This window comes from Gossypium arboreum, chromosome 12 (genome assembly GCF_025698485.1).
Source record: "Gossypium arboreum isolate Shixiya-1 chromosome 12, ASM2569848v2, whole genome shotgun sequence".
Lineage (NCBI taxonomy): Eukaryota > Viridiplantae > Streptophyta > Magnoliopsida > Malvales > Malvaceae > Gossypium > Gossypium arboreum.
The window spans coordinates 3,668,778-3,689,219 of record NC_069081.1 but is presented as its reverse complement, the minus strand read 5'-3'; the positions used below and the strand labels follow the sequence as shown (position 1 = coordinate 3,689,219).

General features: G+C 34.4%; 1 protein-coding gene and 1 pseudogene across 1 annotated transcript; both read left to right on the top strand.

Moving 5' to 3' along the window:
• The first annotated feature begins 12,110 nt into the window (after positions 1 to 12,110).
• LOC108478557 (alkane hydroxylase MAH1-like) lies at positions 12,111 to 13,963 on the top strand. The gene has a single exon (XM_053022578.1). The coding sequence runs from the start codon at positions 12,111 to 12,113 to the stop codon at positions 13,644 to 13,646; it is 1,536 nt and encodes a 511-aa protein (XP_052878538.1). The 3' UTR covers positions 13,647 to 13,963.
• Positions 13,964 to 16,877: 2,914 nt separating this feature from the next.
• Positions 16,878 to 18,453, top strand: LOC108477809 (alkane hydroxylase MAH1-like; annotated as a pseudogene).
• The last annotated feature ends 1,989 nt before the right edge of the window (positions 18,454 to 20,442 follow it).

Below are 20,442 nucleotides of genomic sequence, written 5' to 3'. Positions count from 1 at the left end.
CCTTAGATATGATTGCAATCTTAGAAGATATGATTTTGTAATCTTAGAGATTTTGTAATCTTAACCGTTGATGTAATTGATCTGTACCGTTGGATTTGAGGAGGTTCAACTATAAATAGAGGCATCTCCCTTCATTGTAAACACACTGGAGTTTTGGGAAATAATAAAAATTTTTGAAAGCTTTCGCTCAAATTTCTCTCCCTCTTACGTTCTTATTTTCTACGGTTTGTTCTTATTTTATTCTTTGTTCATCTTCGTTTTTCAACCCTTTTTATTTTGATTTAATCCATGTTTCCCGGATTTTTTATATATTTTAATTTTTTTAATTTTAGTATCATATCAAACTCTTTTATTTTTAATAATTTTTTAGTATTACTCTTAGTAAATTAATTTTTAAATTTTACTCAAATCATTATTTAAAAAAAATATATTTCATTTCATTGTCATATTTTATCCAAAAGTTTTTCTAAAATGAGGCAATGTTTTTTGTATTTAGGAATTCGGGAAATAGTGCCCTAAAATGCTGGGTTGCGATTTCTCGTTTGTCTAAATGTCTAAAGTATCCTTCTAAATAGATTTGTAAATCATGAGATGATTTCAGTTACGAGAGTTTAAGAATATCGTGTCCTATCATGCTGGATGTGATGTTTGTATTCTTCGGAGCTAAGAAATCTCAATTTTTTCAACTTAAATAATTCCAGTTTTAAAAAAGGGATCCTATTTTTAAATCCTTTCAAATTTTTGACATTAAGACATAAAACTATTCAATTTGGTACCAATTTTGGGCGTTGCGAGGGTGCTAATCCTTCCTCGTACGTAACCGACTCTCGAACCTGTTTTCTTAATTTTCGTATACCAAAACGTTTTATAAGGTGATCTAATCACACCTAAAAAGGTTGGTGGCGACTCCCGTTTTCGTTTTTCAAAAGTCAATCCCCATTTTTCAAACATCCCTTTAAAAAATGGTTTCGACAGCTTGGCGACTCCGCTGGAGACTTAAGAGAGTCACGCCAAGAAATTGAGTATTTTCTATCTTAATGTCGGAAGTTTGGAAATTTTAAAATTGGATCCTTTTTACATGTGTTTCCTGCATTTGTTTGTTACCTTATTGCTGTACATTGCATTTGCATGACCGTTGTGGTCACACCCTTAAGTGGGAGTAAGAAGCTACGCTTTCGTAAGGTTTTCACCTTCGCATGAGCTAGTGGATTGCTTCCGGGATACTGTACCTATGTCTTCGTGAGATTTTCATCTCCGTATGGCCATAGAGAAATGTGTCCCCCTGAACTGAACTTGGTCTATATGAGCCTATAATGGGTGAAGACCAAAGAATCTGCTGGTTCAGGTACCCTGGCTTTAGAGCTAAAACTCATATAGTGAACTTTAAAGAGTTTAAGAAAGATAGTGATAGCCTTTAGTAAGCTACCCTTGTAAGTACTTGTTTATCATTTTTTTATGATACTGACCTATTTTTATTTTGCTGTCATTGCATGTCATTTGGCATTTAAAGGTGTCGATTCACGGCTCGATTTCTAGATTAGAAAGTTTTGTAATGAAGAATGAATACTTTGATAGAGTGGAGGACAATGCTTACATGCATGCACGGTCGAGAAAACCCAGTTAGAGAAAGGAGATAGTGTCCTTTGAGGATATCGTCGAGTTATGGGACTTCACCCGTATTAATTCGACGCATAATGAGTTTCAGGAGCTGAGAAACATTTGGGCCCAATGGGATGGTGAGGCTAAACAGCTTTTCTATCAGAATTATGGAGACCTTCCCTATTTACTAGACGTCAAAGTAGATAGGCACTTGTTTCGAGCTATGGTATAGCTCTGGAACCCTGCTTATAGTTGCTTTACATTTGGTGATGTTGATCTTACACCTACTTTGGAGGAGTATCGACTTTCTGACGTTGTTCGAGGATTGAGGGTCACAAGGCTTATGTTAAGCTCGCCGGTCTTCAACTTTTGCAAAGAAGTTGGTGATGATTACTAGGATGAGTGAAGCGGTGAAATGTAGCTCGTAGACAGCAAAAGAGTGATAGTAAGTGCGTTCCATGGGCCGTTTTGAGGGATTTGATATCGATACATCCAGACGTAAAGAAAAGGGTTGACGTCCTGGCTTTGAGTATTTACGGCATGATGATTTTCCCAAAGGCGTTGGGGCACATAGATGAGGCAGTTGCGAATTTGTTCGATCGTGTTGGTAAGTAGAATACACTAGTGCCAGCAATCCTAGCTGAGACATTTAGATCTTCGAATGCATGTCGGAGAGTCGACGAAGGTAGATTCATTGGATGTGCACAGTTGCTGTTGGTTTGGTTCCACAGTCATTTTTGGAAGCTTGATAAAGTTCCTTGCTGAGTATTCTTTAAGGGTTATTCTTCCTTAAAAAAAACAGTAGACATGCCGAGGAGAGATGACATTTCAGAGGAGAGGTGGATAGACATTCTTCAGAATCTTCGAGAGGAAGATGTTATGTGGAAGGCTCTTTGGTTGGTTCCTAGTGAAGTCCTTTACCGCTGTGGCAGTTTTGATTGGGTCTCTTTGCCAGGGATTTGGGGAGTTGTTGGATATGCACCATTGCTTGTTCTAAGGCAAAATAGAGCGAGGCAGTTCATACCGGTTACACAGGGTCTAGCTCAAAGTGATTTCTCTTATAAAGGAGATCACTATAAAAAAAGATGCGAGAGATTTCTGAGGCTTGAAAGAAGCCTTTCTGTATGAAGATCTTAACCGAAGGCTCAACGTCAATCCTTGAGTATAAAGGGTGGTTTAGTAGGAGAGTCAACGATAATATCCCTAGGCCAATTTTAGGAGTGGCTCGATCATTAGAGGAGAGCTTACGAGTGATTCTATCAGAGTTAGAGGTTATGAAGCAAGAGTTTGGGAGAAAGAATTCGGAGATTGAAAAGAGGATTGAGAAGCTCGAAGAGGAAAAAATATGCTTAAGTCTCGACGTCGATATTCAAAAGATGAAAGTTGAGAAGGTAAAAAAGGAAAAGAGAAAGATCGAGATGATTTAAAGACGCACTACAAAAAGGCCCAGGTAACGTTGAAAAGGGTCGGATTAGGGAGATCTCCAGAGCAGTGGCAGTAAGAGATTCAAGAAGAAAGAGCCAAAGCTGAGTATTGGGTGAAGAAGTTCCAAGAGATGCAGTCGCATAATCAGGCCCTAGAGAAGGAAAATCAAGGATTAAAAACTAAGGTGGCTAAACTTGGACGATCTCTTCATCATCACCGAAGTCATAACCTTGCAATCGAGTTAAAGGCAAGCTTGAATAAGATCGAGGAAATGAAGCACGATATTGGAAGGTTGGAAGCAGCACTACAGGGCTGTGAGCTACGGATTGGGCAGCTCGAGGCAAAAGAAAAACATTGGAAGGGAAAACTTCACCATCTTCAAGATCAAGTTGGAAATAAGGATTATCTCATGGGAGAAGCCTTAGTTCAGATTCGAGAGGTTGCTGAACATTTGCAGGATTTGGCAGTACAAGCTAGAACGCTGAGTATAATGTCTGAGTTATCCTCATACAGAGGACGAGAGTTAACATTATTATTAGATAGGGTTAAGACTCTAGGCCTACGGGCGAAAGCGTATTTGTAATCTGTTTTATGAAAAGATTTTTGTTCCTTAAATAACGTTTTTTAAAATGAAATTGAATCAGAATCGACATCTTTTTGCATTCATGCATTTGCATTTCATAGCATCTCATTGTATCATATGCATTCAAGTTTATAGAAAGACCTTAATTAGTTAAAATTAATAGGGAGAAAAAGAGCAATACACGCCAAAGGATCGCAACAAGGAAACCTTGAGGGCATTTGCCCTTAAGAACCGGGAAGCTCTCTGAACAATTGGACCGTGGAGAAACTTCCTGTAGTCTTTAGGAATTTTTCAGAGTAATTCTCGAAACATTCTTGTTACTCTAGAGCCTAGGAGTAATAGGATTTCATTTGTGAAATGGGTTTACAATCATCTATTATTTTTTAATAAAGCATAACTTTTATCAATTTGAACGAGTATTGTTTTATTTTTATCAACCAATATTCTGTTAAATTTTGGCAATTCTTATTCTTTCATTCATAGCACATAAATAATCATTCTTAAATTCATTCATTCTTTGTATATTCTTTGTACTTCACAGATCCCTAGATATCAATGACATGAGCATTGATGTTACAAATCCTAATTTCTCTCGTGAGCAAGACATGTGTTTAGAGGAATCACAGAATTATGAAGATGTCCAGGATTGTGATGTGTCTCTAGATCTTTTGAGGATGGTGAAACAGGAAGAGAAACAAATCATGCCACATGAGAAAGAGGCAGTAGAGAATATAGCCCTAGAGGAAGGGAAAGAGGTGAAAATTGGCATGCATATTGCTGATGATATAAGGCAAGGACTGATTGAGTTGTTACGTGAGTTCAAGGATATCTTCGCATGGTCCTATCAAGATATGCCAGGGTTAAATACTGATATTGTGATGCATCGTCTTCCAATAAGACAAGATTGTAAACCAGTTCAACAGAAGTTGCGAAGAATAAGACCAGATATCGTATTAAAAATAAAGGATAAAGTCAAGAAACAGTTCGATGCAGGATTCTTACAAGAGGTGAAGTATTCTGAATGGGTAGCTAACTTTGTACCAGTTTCTAAGAAGGATGGGAAGGTACGAATGTGTGTTGATTACAGGGATCTGAACAAAGCTAGCCCAAAAGATAATTTCCCTCTGCCTCATATAAACACTTTGGTAGACAACACAGCGGGATATTCGTTGTTCTCCTTCATGGATGGTTTTTCAGGGTACAATCAGATAAAGATGCATCCTGAAGACATGGACAAAGCCACATTTATATCCTTGTGGGGGACTTTCTGTTACAAGGTAATGCCCTTTGGGCTAAAGAATGCAGGGGCAACATACCAAAGGGCTGTGGTGACCTTATTTCACGATATGATGCACAATAAAATTAAGGTGTATGTTGATGATATGATTGCCAAATCTCGAACAGAGGAGGACCATATTGAGGTTTTAAAGAAACTATTCTTAATATTAAGGAAGTTTTAGTTAAAACTTAATCCGATAAAATGCACTTTCGGAGCTAGGCCGGGGAAGTTACTAGGTTTTGTGGTCAGTGAAAAAGGAATAGAAGTTGATTCAGACAAAGTTAGAGCCATACAAGATTTGCCTTCACCGCGTACTCAGAAAGAAGTTCGGGGTTTTCTTGGAAGGTTGAATTATATTGCTCGGTTTATTTCACAATTAACTGAGAAATGTGACCTTATATTTCGCCTCCTTAGAAAACACAACCAAGGTACTTGGGATGAGGAATGCCAGAGTGCTTTCGATAAGGTTAAGCAATACTTGTTAAATGCTCCTGTGTTATCTTCACCTAATCCAGGTAGACCATTAATTCTATACTTATCAGTGTTTAGCAATTCTATGGGACGTGTGCTTGGCCAACATGACGAGTCGGGAAGAAAGTAGAAGGCGATATACTACCTCAGTAAGAAATTCACAGAGTGAGAGATGAACTATTTGCCAATTGAGAAATTGTGCGGTGCTTTAATCTGGACGACTCGAAGGTTGAGGCAGTATATGTTGTATCATACTACTTGGCTTATTTCAAAACTTGATCCTCTGAAGTATATGATGGAGTCAACAGCTTTGAATGGAAGAATGGCGAGGTGGCAAATTCTGCTTTCAGAATTTGACATAGTTTATGTGAGCCAGAAGGCTATAAAAGGAAGTGCGATAGCGGAATTTTTGGCTAGTAGAGTTCTAGAAAACTATGAGTCGTTGAATTTTGATTTCCCAAATGAGGAGTTGATGTGTGTAGCAGCTACAGAGGATTATCCTTAGAAGTTGAGCTTTGATGGGGAATCCAATGCAGTGGGAAATGGAATTGGGGCAGTCTTGGTATCCCCAAATAGTGATTATTATCCATTCACGTGCAAGTTGGATTTTGATTGCACAAATAATATGGCCGAGTATGAAGCGTGCATTATGGGACTCCGAGCGGCTATAGAACGAAGAATAAGAACCTTGGAAGTTTATAGAGACTCTGCGTTGGTAATTTACCAGCTTAAAGGTGAATGGGAGACAAGGGATCCTAAATTTATCAATTATCGAAAGGTAGTTTTGGGGTTACTTGAGGAGTTCGATGACATCACTTTCAATTATATCCAACGAGACGAAAACCAGATGGCAGATGCTCTAGCAACCTTGGCTTCAATGATTAAAGTGAATAAAGAGGAGGAGATGAAACCCATTCAGATGAGTATCTTCGAGGCTCCAGCTCACTGTTGTAATATTGAGGAAGAAGAAAAGGATGATAACCCTTGGTATCAGGATATATTGCGATATGTGAGAGATTGTAAATACCCAGAACAGGCAACTAAAAATGATAAGCGAACTTTAAGGAGATTAGCCTACGACTACGTCTTGGATGGGGACATCTTGTACAAAAGAAGAAAGGACCAAGTACTGTTGAGATGTGTTGACGCCGTGGAAGCTAAGTTAATCTTGGAAGAAGTTCATGAGGGTGTTTGTAAGACGCACGCTAATGGTTTCATGATGGCTAGACAAATCATGAGGTTTGGATATTATTAGTCTACTTTGAAAGGGGATTGTATCAACTACGCCAAAAAATGCCATAAATGTCAGATTTATGGAGACAAGATTCATGTACCACCTTCACCTCTACACGTTATGACTTCTCCATGGCCTTTTTCTATGTGGGGCATGGATGTTATTGGGCCAATATCACCAAAAGCTTCAAATGGGTATCGCTTTATTTTTGTGGTCATTGATTACTTCATGAAGTGGGTAGAGGCTGCTTCTTATGCAAATGTTACTAAGTCGGCTGTAAGTCGTTTCTTGAAGAAAGAGATTATTTGTCAGTATGGGATGCCTAAAAGGATTATATCAGACAATGCACTGAACTTGAACAACAAAATGATAGCAGAAGTTTGCAGTCAGTTCAGGATTAAGCATCATAACTCTTCGCCGTATTGCCCAAAGATGAATGGGGCAGTAGAAGCTGCTAACAAAAACATCAAGAAGATAGTGGGGAAAATGACTGAAACCTACAGAGACTGGCATGAAAAGTTACCATTTGCACTCTTAGCTTACCGAACGTCTGTCAGAACCTCTACCGGGGCAATTCCTTTCCCGTTGGTTTATGGGATGGAAGCAGTGTTACCTATTGAAGTGAAAATATCGTCTCTTCGAGTCTTGTCAGAGATAAAGTTGAATGAAGTTGAATAGATACAATCGCGATATGATTAGTTGAACTTGATTGAGGAAAAGAGGCTAAAGGCCATTCGTCATGGTCAGATGTATCAGAAGTGAATGATGCGAGTTTACAACAAGAAAGTGCGACCAAGAGAATTCTACGAGGGGGATCTTGTGCTGAAAAAGATCCTCCCTATTCAGAAGGACTTTAGAGGAAAATGGATGCCAAATTGGGAAGGGCCGTATGTCGTGAAGAATGCCTTCTCTGGGGGTGCATTAATCTTAACGGAAATGGATGGGAAGAGTTTGCCCAATCCAGTGAATTCAGACTCAGTCAAAAAGTACTTTGTCTAAAGGAGAGAAGAATTCAGGGTGAAAACCCACAAAGGGCGCCTTGAGTTTTCGAAAAAAAAATGGAGACGCCAAGGTGAAAACCTGCAAAGGGCGCCTTGTGACCAAATGGGTTTTGAGTTGAAAACTCAAAAGGGCAGCTTAAATTTTGAAGAGCACACGGTAATCTTGCTATATCTGATTTAACGAAGAGTGAAGCGCGTTGCATATCGGGGCATTAACAAAGTACTTTGGATCTTTTAAACACATGTTGAATTCAAGAAAGTCTTCATGGAGCTGGCATATAAGCACTCAAGCGGCGATATGTAAGGCATCTAACTTTTGACCTGTTTGCTATATTTAGATTCTTTTTCTTCTCAAAGATAGGCTTTCAGATTAATTTCCTTTGTATTTTTGACAAATTTATTCAAATCTAATTATTCTCAAGATTAAATTCATCTTACATTATTCTTAAAGTATGTTGTATTAAAATAATGATAGATGAACTAAATAATTTTCACAAATGAAGTTTTGCTCATTACTCTGGAAATTTCTAGATAATACAAGAAACTAAAATAGAAGAATTGTTTGAAGAATTGTTCGAAGAATTCACGTAAGTGAGGTTTGAATGAACTCGAGGAAATTCTTTCTTTAGTCCAAAATGATGATTGGACAAATCAAACGATTCGATCCTAATTAGAGAAGATCATCTTACAGACATTTTTGGTGGGTCATAGCATTTGAAGAATGGTACAAACCCACAGGCTGAGTAGGAATGATTAAGGATAAACTTCAACGAAAGAATGAGTGGTGACGTCTGGAATAGGGGTCATATTCATAAACATTTTGCATTATAATAGGTTTAATTAGGAGCATTTAACTCATTTCGATCATAGCATCCTAATCATTAGGCATGAACTCATACACATTATACAGGTTATATCCTTCAAGGGACAATGAAGATTGATGCGCCTTAACCCCCTAAGCAGTAGGGTAACAGGCTAAAGCATAGCAGATTTGGCTTTCACGTGTTTACGCTGAAGTAGATCTAAGATGATTTAACATCTCTGTATTGTCAGAGAACGAATCGAAGAAATAGATTTGGCATCTCCATATTCGACGGAGAGCAGATCGAAGACATAACAGATCTAACCTTCGGATGTCTTCACATCGAAGTAGATCCAAGATGATTTTCCATCCTTGCGTTGACAAGAAGCAGATCGAAGACATAACAGATTTAGCTTTCACGTGTTTACGCTGAAGCAGATCTAAGATGATTTGGCATCTCTGTACTGTTAGAGAACAAATCGAAGAAACAGATTTGGCATCTCTATATTCGACGGAGAGCAGATCGAAGACATAACAGATATGACCTTCATTGAAGCAGATCCAATATGATTTGGCATCTCTGTATTAGACGGGGAACAGATCGAAGACATAGTAGATCTGACCTTCATTGAAGCAGATCCAAGATGATTTGGCATCTCTGTATTAGACGGGAAGCAGATCGAAGACATAACAGATTGGACCTTCATTGAAGCAGATCCAAGATGATTTGGTATCTCTGTATTAGACGGGGAGCAGATCGAAGACATAGCAGATCTGACCTTCATGCGTTTACATCGAAGTAGATCCAAGATGACAGATTTGGCATCTCTGTATTAGACGGGGAGCAAATCGGAGATAATAGATTTGGCATATCTGTATTAGACGGTGAGCAGATTGAATAAGCAGATTTGGCGTCTCTGTATTAGACGGGGAGCAGATCGAAGATAACAGATTTAGTGTCTCTTTATTAGACGGGGAGCAGATCAAAGATAGCAGATATCACTTTCCTGAGTTGCAGTGAAGTAGATTGAAGCCGTCAAGAGGCCATTTAAAGAAGATCAAGGATCAAGAACTCAAGACTCGGCGAGCCCGGGCAAAATTGGTCCTTTTATAGTCTTTGCTCTATTCCTATTACAAAGAATGAGCAAGAGGGCGGTATGAGACACTCTCGGGAAAATACATAGACGCCGCTTAGACTGGAACTCGCTTCTGCTCTACTTGACTTGACTTGATTCTTTGCCATTGCCATTGCCATTGCCTATCTTTTTTCCTTTACTTTTTTCCTCTGATCCTCTCTGTTCATAAAGTCTCGAATATCTTCTCACATTTTGACTGTAGAAAAAATAATGCACTTTTTGTTTGCGTTTTCTTTTTCAAAATAAAATTAATGCATCCAAAAACAAAAATAATAAACCCCAAAAAAAAACGAAGTCCAAGTTCAGTCCAGAATTACAAATATAATTTGGCCTGATCGGAATGGCCCATTACTTGAAAAGATTTAAGGTCCATCTACAAGCTTGACTCATATGGAAATATAATCTTCAATGATATGCAATCTTAGATATGATACAATCTTAGATATGATTGCAATCTTAGAAGATATGATTTTGTAATATTAGAGATTTAATTTGTAGATACCTTTTAATCTTAACCGTTGATGTAATTGATCTGTACCGTTAAATTTGAAGAAGTTCAACTATAAATAGAGGCCTCTCTCTTCATTGTAAACACACTGGAGTTTTGGGAAACAATAAAAATTTTTGAGAGCTTTCACTCAAATTTCTCTCCCTCTTACGTTCTTATTTTTTACGGTTTGTTCTTATTTTATTCTTTGTTCATCTTCGTTTTTCAACCCTTTTTATTTTGATTTAATCCATGTTTCCCAGATTTTTTTATATATTTTAATTTTTTTAATTTTAGTATCATATCAAACTCTTTCATTTTTAATAATTTTTTAGTATTACTCTTAGTAAATTAATTTTAAATTTTACTCAAATCATTATTTTAAAAAACATATTTCATTTAATTGTCATATTTTATCCAAAAGTTTTTCTAAAATGAGGCAATATTTTTCGTATTTAGGAATTCGGGAAATAGTGCCCTAACATGCTGGGTTGCGATTTCTCGTTTGTCTAAATGCCTAAAATATCCTTCTAAATAGATTTTGTAAATCACGAGATGATTTCGATTCACGAGTTTAAGAATATCGTGTCCTATCATGCTGGATGTGATGTTTGTATTCTTTCGGAGCTAAGGAATCTCGATTTTTCAACTTAAATAATTCGATTTTAAAAAAGGGATCCTATTTTTAAATCCTTTCAAATTTTTGACATTAAGACAGAAAACTATTCAATTTGGTACCAATTTTGGGCGTTGCGAGGGTGCTAATCCTTCCTCGTATGTAACCGACTCCCGAACCTGTTTTCTTAATTTTCGTAGACCAAAACGTTTTATAAGGTGATCCAATCACACCTAAAAAGGTTGGTGGCGACTACCGTTTTCGTTTTTCAAAAGTCGATCCTCATTTTTCAAACATCCCTTTAAAAAATGGTTTCGACACATTACATCATAAATATATTCTGCATATGCATTGATTTAATATTTGTTCCTTATATTATGCTTAAATTATTATTTACGCTATAAATTAAATACTTTACTATTTGTATGATTATATATAATGGTTTAAGATTAGTCTCACGCTGAGCTGTTGTAAGCTCATTCCCCCTTTTTCTTACCTCTCAGGTAGCACAGGAAATTAGAACTCAGAATGGCATAGGAGAGGCTCAAACTAGTAACTCATTTTCCATTATCGTTATAGTAAAAGATTTTATTAAAGCTATCTTTAATTATTTAATTTTGGGATTGAAATTATTAAGTATTTATTTTGCTTTTATAATGGAGGTTTGAAATTGTTTAACTTATTTATTTTAAAGCATGATATCTGGTAAAAAATTTATATTTGCATGCTTTTCGATTTAGAAAATCATTACTTTTAAATATTTTTCTGTTGCTTTATAAATACTTAAATGTTTTGATAAAAACTCTTTAAAATCTAATTTTTTTTCAAAATTACACCTCAACAATATTGTAATTGAATTGATAAGTAAAGCTGATTTAAATTAATGAATGTTTTTCCTAAAAACAAAAAGAAAATGATTTTCACATAAATCAACTCAAGTAAAAAGAATGTTCTTACAAGATCACCTCGATGATTGAATGTAACGCTTTTGATCTTGTCGAAAGTCCCAAATAAGGTCAAGGGTGATACAAAAAATTTTTAATTGGAGTGATTTTAATCTCAAAATTATAACACTTTATGAGATATTGTATTTATATCAAATAATTATCTAAAATTATATTGAAAACGAATTATATATAAATCTTAAGTATTTTTTCATTTTAACTGAAATTTTTTAATTAAAATTTTCGTTGAACTTTATGGTTTCCCACGTTGGTATGTTCTTCCCTAGTAAATATTTCCGTGTTTCATAAAAGCATGATATTGATATTCATAATATATACCATTTTGGGTAAGTAATATCATGGCTACTTTGACAATATGATATAAATGGGAATTTCTCATTTCGAAGTCAATATAAGCTGTTCTGATTGTGACTTCTAGAGAAGAAGACAAAGGCTAAATGCCAAATCTATATATAGTGTCCCGACAGGTGACTGAGTATATGTCCTAAGCAACTTAAACTCTTTCTAAGAACATGATGGCAGTACTGTTTGTATATCTTGGATTTATGGTTTTTGGAATAATTTTTCTTTGTTTTCTCTATCGTTTCATAGACAACAATGGCCTCCCTCGAAACTGGCCACTTGTTGGGATGATTCCCATGTTACTTCTCAACATCCATCGCCCTCATGACAAAGTTGCCCAAATCCTCAGACGAAGCAATGGCACCTTCTTTTATACAGGACTTTGGTTTACTAACACTAGCTTCTTAGCCACCTCGGATCCTGAGAATGTGCGTTATATATTGAGCTCCAACAGTTCTGTTTATTTGAAAGGTCCTGAATGGCTGAAGCAGTTTGATATCTTCGGCGAAGCACTTTTCAATTCCGACGGTGAGGCATGGAAACGTCACCGCAGAGTTTTCCATGCTTTCTTGAATCACCCTCAGTTCCGGCAATCACTTTCAAAGGTTCTCCATCAACGTATAGAGGAAGCGCTTGTTAAAGTTCTTGAATATGTTTCTGGACGAGAGATGGTGGTGAACTTGCAAGATTTGCTGGTAAGGCATGCGTTTGACATTGGTTGCATAACGGGCGTGGGCTTCAACCCTGGGCTGCTCTCCATTGAATTCCCTGAGAATCGATTCCACAAAGCCATGAGTGATACTTTGGAGGCAGCTTTTTACAGATATGTAATGCCTGACAGTCTTTGGAAGTTGCAGAGTTGGCTTCAGATTGGGAAAGAGAAGAAACGGAGTGATGCTTGGAAGGCTTTCGATGATCTTTTAACACAATTTATATCGACCCAACGCCACAAATCCAAGAAATCAGTGGCATCCTCAGGCTCAAATGAAGAGAATGATTTCAATTTCTTGAACTGTTACCTGACAGGACATGAGATAACAGGCCCAACACCAAAAGACAGTCTTATAAGAGACAACCTTGTACATTTTTTGTTTGCCAGTGATGATACTTACAGTTTAACTCTCACTTGGTTCTTCTATCTCATCTCCAAGGCACCCATGGTTGAAAACAAGATCAGAGATGAAATAAAGAGACACTTATCAATGAAACAAGTAAAGGGGGGCTTGCAAATACCATCCAACTACGACGAGTTGAGTAAACTAACATATCTTCATGCAGCGTTGTGCGAAACCCTAAGACTACATCCACCGATTCCGTTCGAATTCCGAACATGTACAAAGCAGGACTTTCTTCCGAGCGGTCATCGGGTCCATCCAAACACCCGAATCATAATTGGAATACATGCAATGGGAAGGATGGAAAGCTTATGGGGAGAAGATTGCTATGAGTTCAAGCCAGAAAGATGGATTAGTGAAGATGGGAAGATTAAACGAGAGTCGCCAACTAAATTTAGCGCATTCCTTGCGGGGCCAAGGATTTGTCCAGGGAAAGAGGTGTCGTTTCTGTTGATGAAGGCTACCGCAACAGCCATCATTCATAACTACAACTTTCATGTGGTGGAAGGGCAGAATATTGGTCCCAAAAACAGTGCGTTTTATCAGATGAAGAAGGGGTTAATGGTTAGGGTTAAGAAGAGATGGAGTTGAGAAATTTGGCTTTACGTTTGAACAAGTAATTAAGAAGTTACCGTATATATTATATAAAGAAGAATACTTATAATTACAAGTGATTTTCCTTCGTGTGTCTCAGATTCCATCCATGGAATCAGACAATTGTCAGTTAAATGTATCTATGTCTTAAGTGTAATGGATTACTGTTCGTTTAATAGTGGAAAGAGAAAAACTTATGTAAAAATTAAAAGGTAATCCAACTGTTTCGGAATTGATTGATAGTTAATAGTTGATTGTAATAACTGATTTGATGAATTAATTTTATTAATTGTTTATTTGAAAGTATTTAGTAAAATTTAATTGATATGTGTAAAATGATAAATAAGGATATGACACGTTTTATTGTTAAGTATTTATTTGTTTATAATACTTTAGTATTTATTGGGTAAGATTATTTAAATAAAACACTATTACCAAAGAATTAAAAATATCCATTATAAAAATTAATTAGTGAATATTTTTAAAATTTAAATAAACAAATTTCTTAAGTTCCTTATTAGAAAATATTAACCTTGTGAAAATTGATAAATATTAATAGTGTATCAATATAATTGTAAACTATATTCTTAATGATAACTATGTCATGTTCTTAGAATGTAAATTAGTAATAATTATGTCATACTCTAAATAAATTTGACAAGTAGCATATTTCAATTAATATAAAGTTGTATAAGCAATTATTTTACACAAGTAAATTGAAAATAAATTAAGAGTACATAAATATTCAAGGATGAATGGACTCGATTGAAAATTTCTCATGGCAATGTTGATTTTTGTAGATACACAGTGGATTTTTTTTTTTTGAGATTTAATATGGACTTTGGAGGTGAAAGTGAAAATGAGAGAATGGAGGCTACTGATATCTTGACACCCTTATTAAATTTGAGAGCATGTGGCAAAGGGAGTAACTTTTGAACAAGTATGGTCAGATATGTCATTCCACATATCTCATTCTCAATCAACTATTGAAAAAAGTTGTCTATCCCAGCGTTTTTGTTTTGGAGGTTTTAATTAGCTCAACAAGCTCTTGAAATCTCCATTCATCGAACACTACAATTAAAGGTTTTGACCACCCAATTCTCCATTTGTGCCCAAATCAGTTAAAAAAGGCCAAAAACTCTATTTACCAAACACCCAATATGTAAAAGTTATTAGATTATACTACGCTTATTACATGGGTAAAAATAATTATGTAATAAATTTGTTGAAGTAAGATATGTTGAATGAAGCTGAGTGCTCATTGTAGGCTACCGTTGAGGCAACTTATTACTTGTCTTATTTTGTTGGGTAATTTAATGAAGAAAATATTTGGACTTGTCAATTTGCTGTTATTTTGAAGATATTATGATCCATCTATGGAAACCAATCTTTGGCTTTTCAAAAATAAATTGAATACAAGTGAATCAATTTAACCCTTAGAATATGGAGAATCGATGAAGATTGAGTTGCCGATTTGGAGATCATATCTTTGATTGATTGTGATTTGTTTATTAATGATGTATTAACTATTTTAAAGAGTTAATTAGTGTTCACTTAGATTCTATGTCAGCAAGTTAAAATTATATATTCTTTGAGGCTTGTCTAGGTTTTGTACGAGAGTTTATTGAGTGCATTCTAATATGTTCATTGAGGAACTGTTTTTATGATAGAGTGCAAACTAAATTGTAAATATTGTTGAGTGTTGATTGGTCAAGATCTTAAAGGGAGGATTTGGAAGTGAGTTTTCTGGTCTTTAGGTACAAATGTGAGATCTCTATACTTGGAGAGTAATAGAGTGTGAATTACTTGTTGTTTTGTGGATTAAAAATAGTCATTAAGCTAGGCTCCGCAGGCAAACCTTATGTTTAAGTTATTAAGTATATTTAAATTCTTGCGAAATTATTATGTTTAATTTGTTTGGATTGTTATTTAACTACTTTTGTTAATTTACTTTTATTTATTGTTAATTATAGATAAATTTTAATTAATTTTATTTTATATTGTTCCATGAATTCAAATATCCAACATATGATTGAAAATGTTAAATTCAAATTATTTTTACAAATTCAAATTATGTTTGGATTGATATTTAATTTGGATTCAAATTTGAATAATAATTAGCGAATTGAAATAATCCAAAATTGGAGATATTCCACATGCTTCCATTTCTATGTATAGTTAATAATTGTTAAGTAATTTTAATTATTTCTATTCATTTTCTACTTTTTCTCTATAATAAAGTGTTAAAAATATTTTAATGAGATTTAATTATGTGGTTAAGGTTTGTATATAAATTTATGTAAAGGAGAATTTTTTATATTAAACAATATCATATTTCTTATTTATTTAGTTTTGATTTTTAAATACTAATTAAGGTAGAGATAATATAATTTTTGGTCTCGAATTTGGAAACTATGTTTATTTTGGTATCTGTTTTTTTTTTTGTTCACTTTGATAATTAAATTTGGCAACTAGATTCATTTTGGTCTTTGAACTTAGATTTCATCAAGATTTAATGATGTGACTAATGTTATTGCAACATGATTGGATTGGTTGGTTGGACTGAAAACCAACCAATATACTGGTCTAAACAAAAATGTTGAATCAATTGAATTAAAATTGCTCCAAAAGATCAAAATTGAAATTTGGAACAAAAGCTAGTAATTAAACAGGTTGAATATGTTTAATAATTTTTATTTTTATAAATTTTTCATTATTTTTTAATTATTGTTGGTTTTGTAGTTAAACTACAAAGTGTCATGTCATCAAACTTTTATATTTTTAAGTTTAGGAATCAAAATTGATTTAATTGTCAAATTCGAGATACCAAAAGCAGACAAAAAATATATATAAGTATCAAAATGGACTTAATTGCCATGTTTAGAATAAAAATTATATTAAGGATGTGAAGTGGTTTTAATCCTCAAATTAAAACACTTCATAAGATTATTGTATTTTATCAAATAATTATCATAAAAATATATTAAATATAATTCTTATTTTTTTCATTTTAACTGAAATTTTTAATATAAATTTTCGTTCAACTTTCTTGTTTCCCATATTGTTATGTTCTTCCCTAGTAAATATTTTCGTAAAAGCATGATATTGATATTCATAATATATACCATTTTGGGTAATTACTATCATGGCTACTTTGACAATATGATATAAATGGGAATCTCTCATTTCAAAGGCAATATAAGCTGTTCTGATTGTGACTTGTAGAGAAGAAGACGAAGGGTAAACGCTAAATCTATATATATAGTGTCCCGATTGGTGACTGAGTATATGTCCTAAGCAACTTAAACTCTTTCTGAGAACATGATGGCAGTACTGTTTGTATATCTTGGATTTATGGTTTTTGGAATCATTTTTCATTGTTTTCTCTATCGTTTCATAGACAACAATCGCCTCCCTCGAAACTGGCCATTTGTAGGGATGATTCCCACGTTACTTCTCAACATCCATCGCCCTCATGACAAAGTTGCCCAAATCCTCTGACGAAGCAATGGCACCTTCTTTTATAGAGGACTTTGGTTCACTAACACCAGCTTCTTAGCCACCTCGGATCCTGAGAATGTACATTATATATTGAGCTCCAACAGTTCTGTTAATTTGAAAGGTCCTGAATGGCTGAAACAGTTTGATATCTTCGGCGAAGCCCTTTTCAAGTCCGATGGGGAGGCATGGAAACGTCACGGAAAAGCTTTCCTTGCTTTCTTCAATCACCCACAAATCCGGCAATCACTTTCAAAGGTTCTCCATCAACGAATAGAGAAAGCGCTTGTTGAAGTGCTTGAATATGTTTGTCGACGAGAGATGGTGGTGAACTTGCAAGATTTGTTTGCAAGGCATGCGTTCGACATCGGTTGTATAATGGGCATGGGCTTTAACCCTGGCGTACTTTCCATCGAATTCCCAGAAAATCGATTCCACAAAGCCACGAATGCTGCTATGGAAGCAGCTTTTTACAGATATGTGATGCCTGACAATCTCTGGAAGTTGCAAAGTTGGCTTCAGATCGGGAAAGAGAAGAAACGAAGTGATGCTTGGAAGGCTTTCGATGATCTTTTAACACAATATATATCGATTCAACGCCACAAATCCAACAAAACAATGGCATTATCAAATGAAGACAATGATTTCAGTCTCTTGAACTGTTACCTGACAGGTCATGAGATAACAGGCCCGACAGGCCGACACCGAAGGATAGTCTCATGAGAGAGAACATTATACAATTTCTGTTTGGAAGGTACTTACAGCTTAACAAGAGAAGAAATGAAGAGACACTTATCAATGAAACAAGTGGAGGGGGGCTTGCAAATACCATCCAACTATGACGAGTTGAGTAAGCTAACATATCTTCATGCAGCGCTTTGTGAAACCCTAAGGCTATATCCACCGGTTCCTTTTGAATTCAGATCATGTACAAAGCCGGACTTTCTTCCGACTGGTCATGGGTGGACCGGAGCACCCGAGTCTTAATAGGAATACATATGCAATGGGAAGGATGGAAAGCTTATGGGGAGAAGATTGCTATGAACTCAAGCCAGAACGGTGGATATCAGTGAAGAAGGAAAGATTAAAAGAGAGTCTCCAAGCAAATTTTGCGCATTCCTTGCAGGACCAAGAATTTGTCCAGGGAAAGAGGTGTTGTTTCTGGTGATGAAAGCGACCGCCGCTACGATCATGCATAACTATAATGTTGATGTACTTGAAGGCCAAAATATTAGCCCCAATAACAGTGTGCTTTGTCAGATGAAGAAGGGGGTTAATGGTTAGTGTTAAGAAGAGACGGAGTTAAGGAATTTGCAGAATCAAAGTGATAATTAAGAAACCTCGTTTGGCCTGATGGTCAAGTTCCTCTTATAATTCAAAAAAAAAAAAATAAAAATTTGTAATTAAGAAGTGTTACCATATATATACTTATATAATCATATAGTCTAACGTGGGGTAATGTTTTTATCAATTAAAATTGCACTGGATTGAGTTAAAAGTTAATTTAAATATTTAATTATGTTTTTATATTTTAGATAATGAAAGTTTATATTATTATTTATTTGTGTTTGTTGTTTTGCCTTATTTTTTAGATATTTTCCTGTATTTTTAATTTTTATGAATTTCTTTTAATTTTTTTCATGATAAGTAGAAGATTTTGATATATTAAAAGCAAATAAAGAATCAAAAGTATTAGTAAGCTGCAAGTCAAGAGACGGAGTGGTGTCTCCATTTTTACCGCAGACTGTGCCTTTCAATCAGCTGCCTCCTACTAGACCATATTAAATATAGAAAAGGATTCAAACAAATGATTCCCCCACCAAAGTTAATGATATTATTGATGCGCTACCCATTTTGTTGACTTGTGTACGTCCTATTAATTTTAGGCTGACTTTAGTTGAAGTTTTTACCAATTGAATGATGCAAAGTTAGTTTAAATATTTAATTATGTTATGTTTTATAAAGGTAAATTATTTGCGTTGAGGAATTTTTATGTTTCAAGGTTGGTCATGGAGTAAAGAAGAAATTATCAAGCGATCACTTAGTTGGTCCAAGTATTATTTACATCTTCCAAAGATTAATTCTAATACAACGCATGTGTTGGGCGGCAAGTATAATTAGATAGATTGTTAGTTGCAGTTAAAAACTGATGGGTTGATTAAAGCAGATTCAGGATTAACTGCTGTTGGCGAGTCTTGAGGAATGATTGAGAGGAGTGAATTTTGGGCTTCAATTGTAGGTTGGGAAGGTGTACCATTTTTGAGGTAGAATTTTAGGTATTCTCGATGATTTGATAGCAAACAATAGTTTAGAATTCATTGAAGCTATAAAAAAGTTTATCTCGAAGATTTCTAATTCGAAATTAGTTAAAAGGATTCAACATTATTTAAAAAGCATATGTCATTAGGGTCTACATTACATTTCAAGAGAAAATAATAAAAAGTTAATCATATAATTAAGATGACTTTCGATAAAAATAAAATTTTAAATTTGTTTGTAGAATATCCTTGTAATTTAGATTAATTGATAAAAAAATCTAAATTTTAATTTTGTAATATTTTATGTTAGGATTTTTTTTTTCTTTTCCAACAAAAGTGCCTTTAAGGCACCGACTCTTGTTAGATGGGGATGTAAGGAAATATTTAGTATGTTTTCTTTTCCCAATTAACCTATCTCAACATTCATTGGTTAACGAAATATTGTTCACAATTTCAATATAAATTTTATAATTTCTCATTTTCAATAATCTCTTTCTTCATTTTTTTCTTCCTACGTAAATCCAAGTCTTTATCATGGGATTTATAAAATTATTTTTCTATTCAATAGTTTTGAAAAAAAACATTTTTCTAAAGAAAATAACTACAAATATTAACATTTTAAAATGATGCTTTATTTTTAAATTTTAAAAATTTCTTATATAAAAATGTAATTTTCAATGAAAGTAATTAAAATAAAATAAAAATATAATTTAATCTTAAATTATTATAAAAACATTTTATTAATATTAAAATAAATATTAACAAAACTTTAAATTTAATAATAAAAATAAAAATAAAAATAAATTGGTCTACATTGATTCTACGAATATTGATTACATTGATTGTTGCTCTAATTACTCGACATTGTTAGACTATAATTTTTTATTAATTTTATTTTAATATTATATACTTTATTTGTTACTATAGTTTTGGTATGTCTATAAGATATATATAATATATATAATATTACATGATTTTGGTATATATATTTGGTATGCAAAATGTTAAGATAAATATTGTTTGTTAAGTTAATTGTA

Excerpts from the sequence above, each read along its gene's own strand:
- LOC108478557 (XM_053022578.1), top strand. The coding sequence starts at position 12,111 with ATGATGGCAGTACTGTTTGTATATCTTGGATTTATGGTTTTTGGAATA.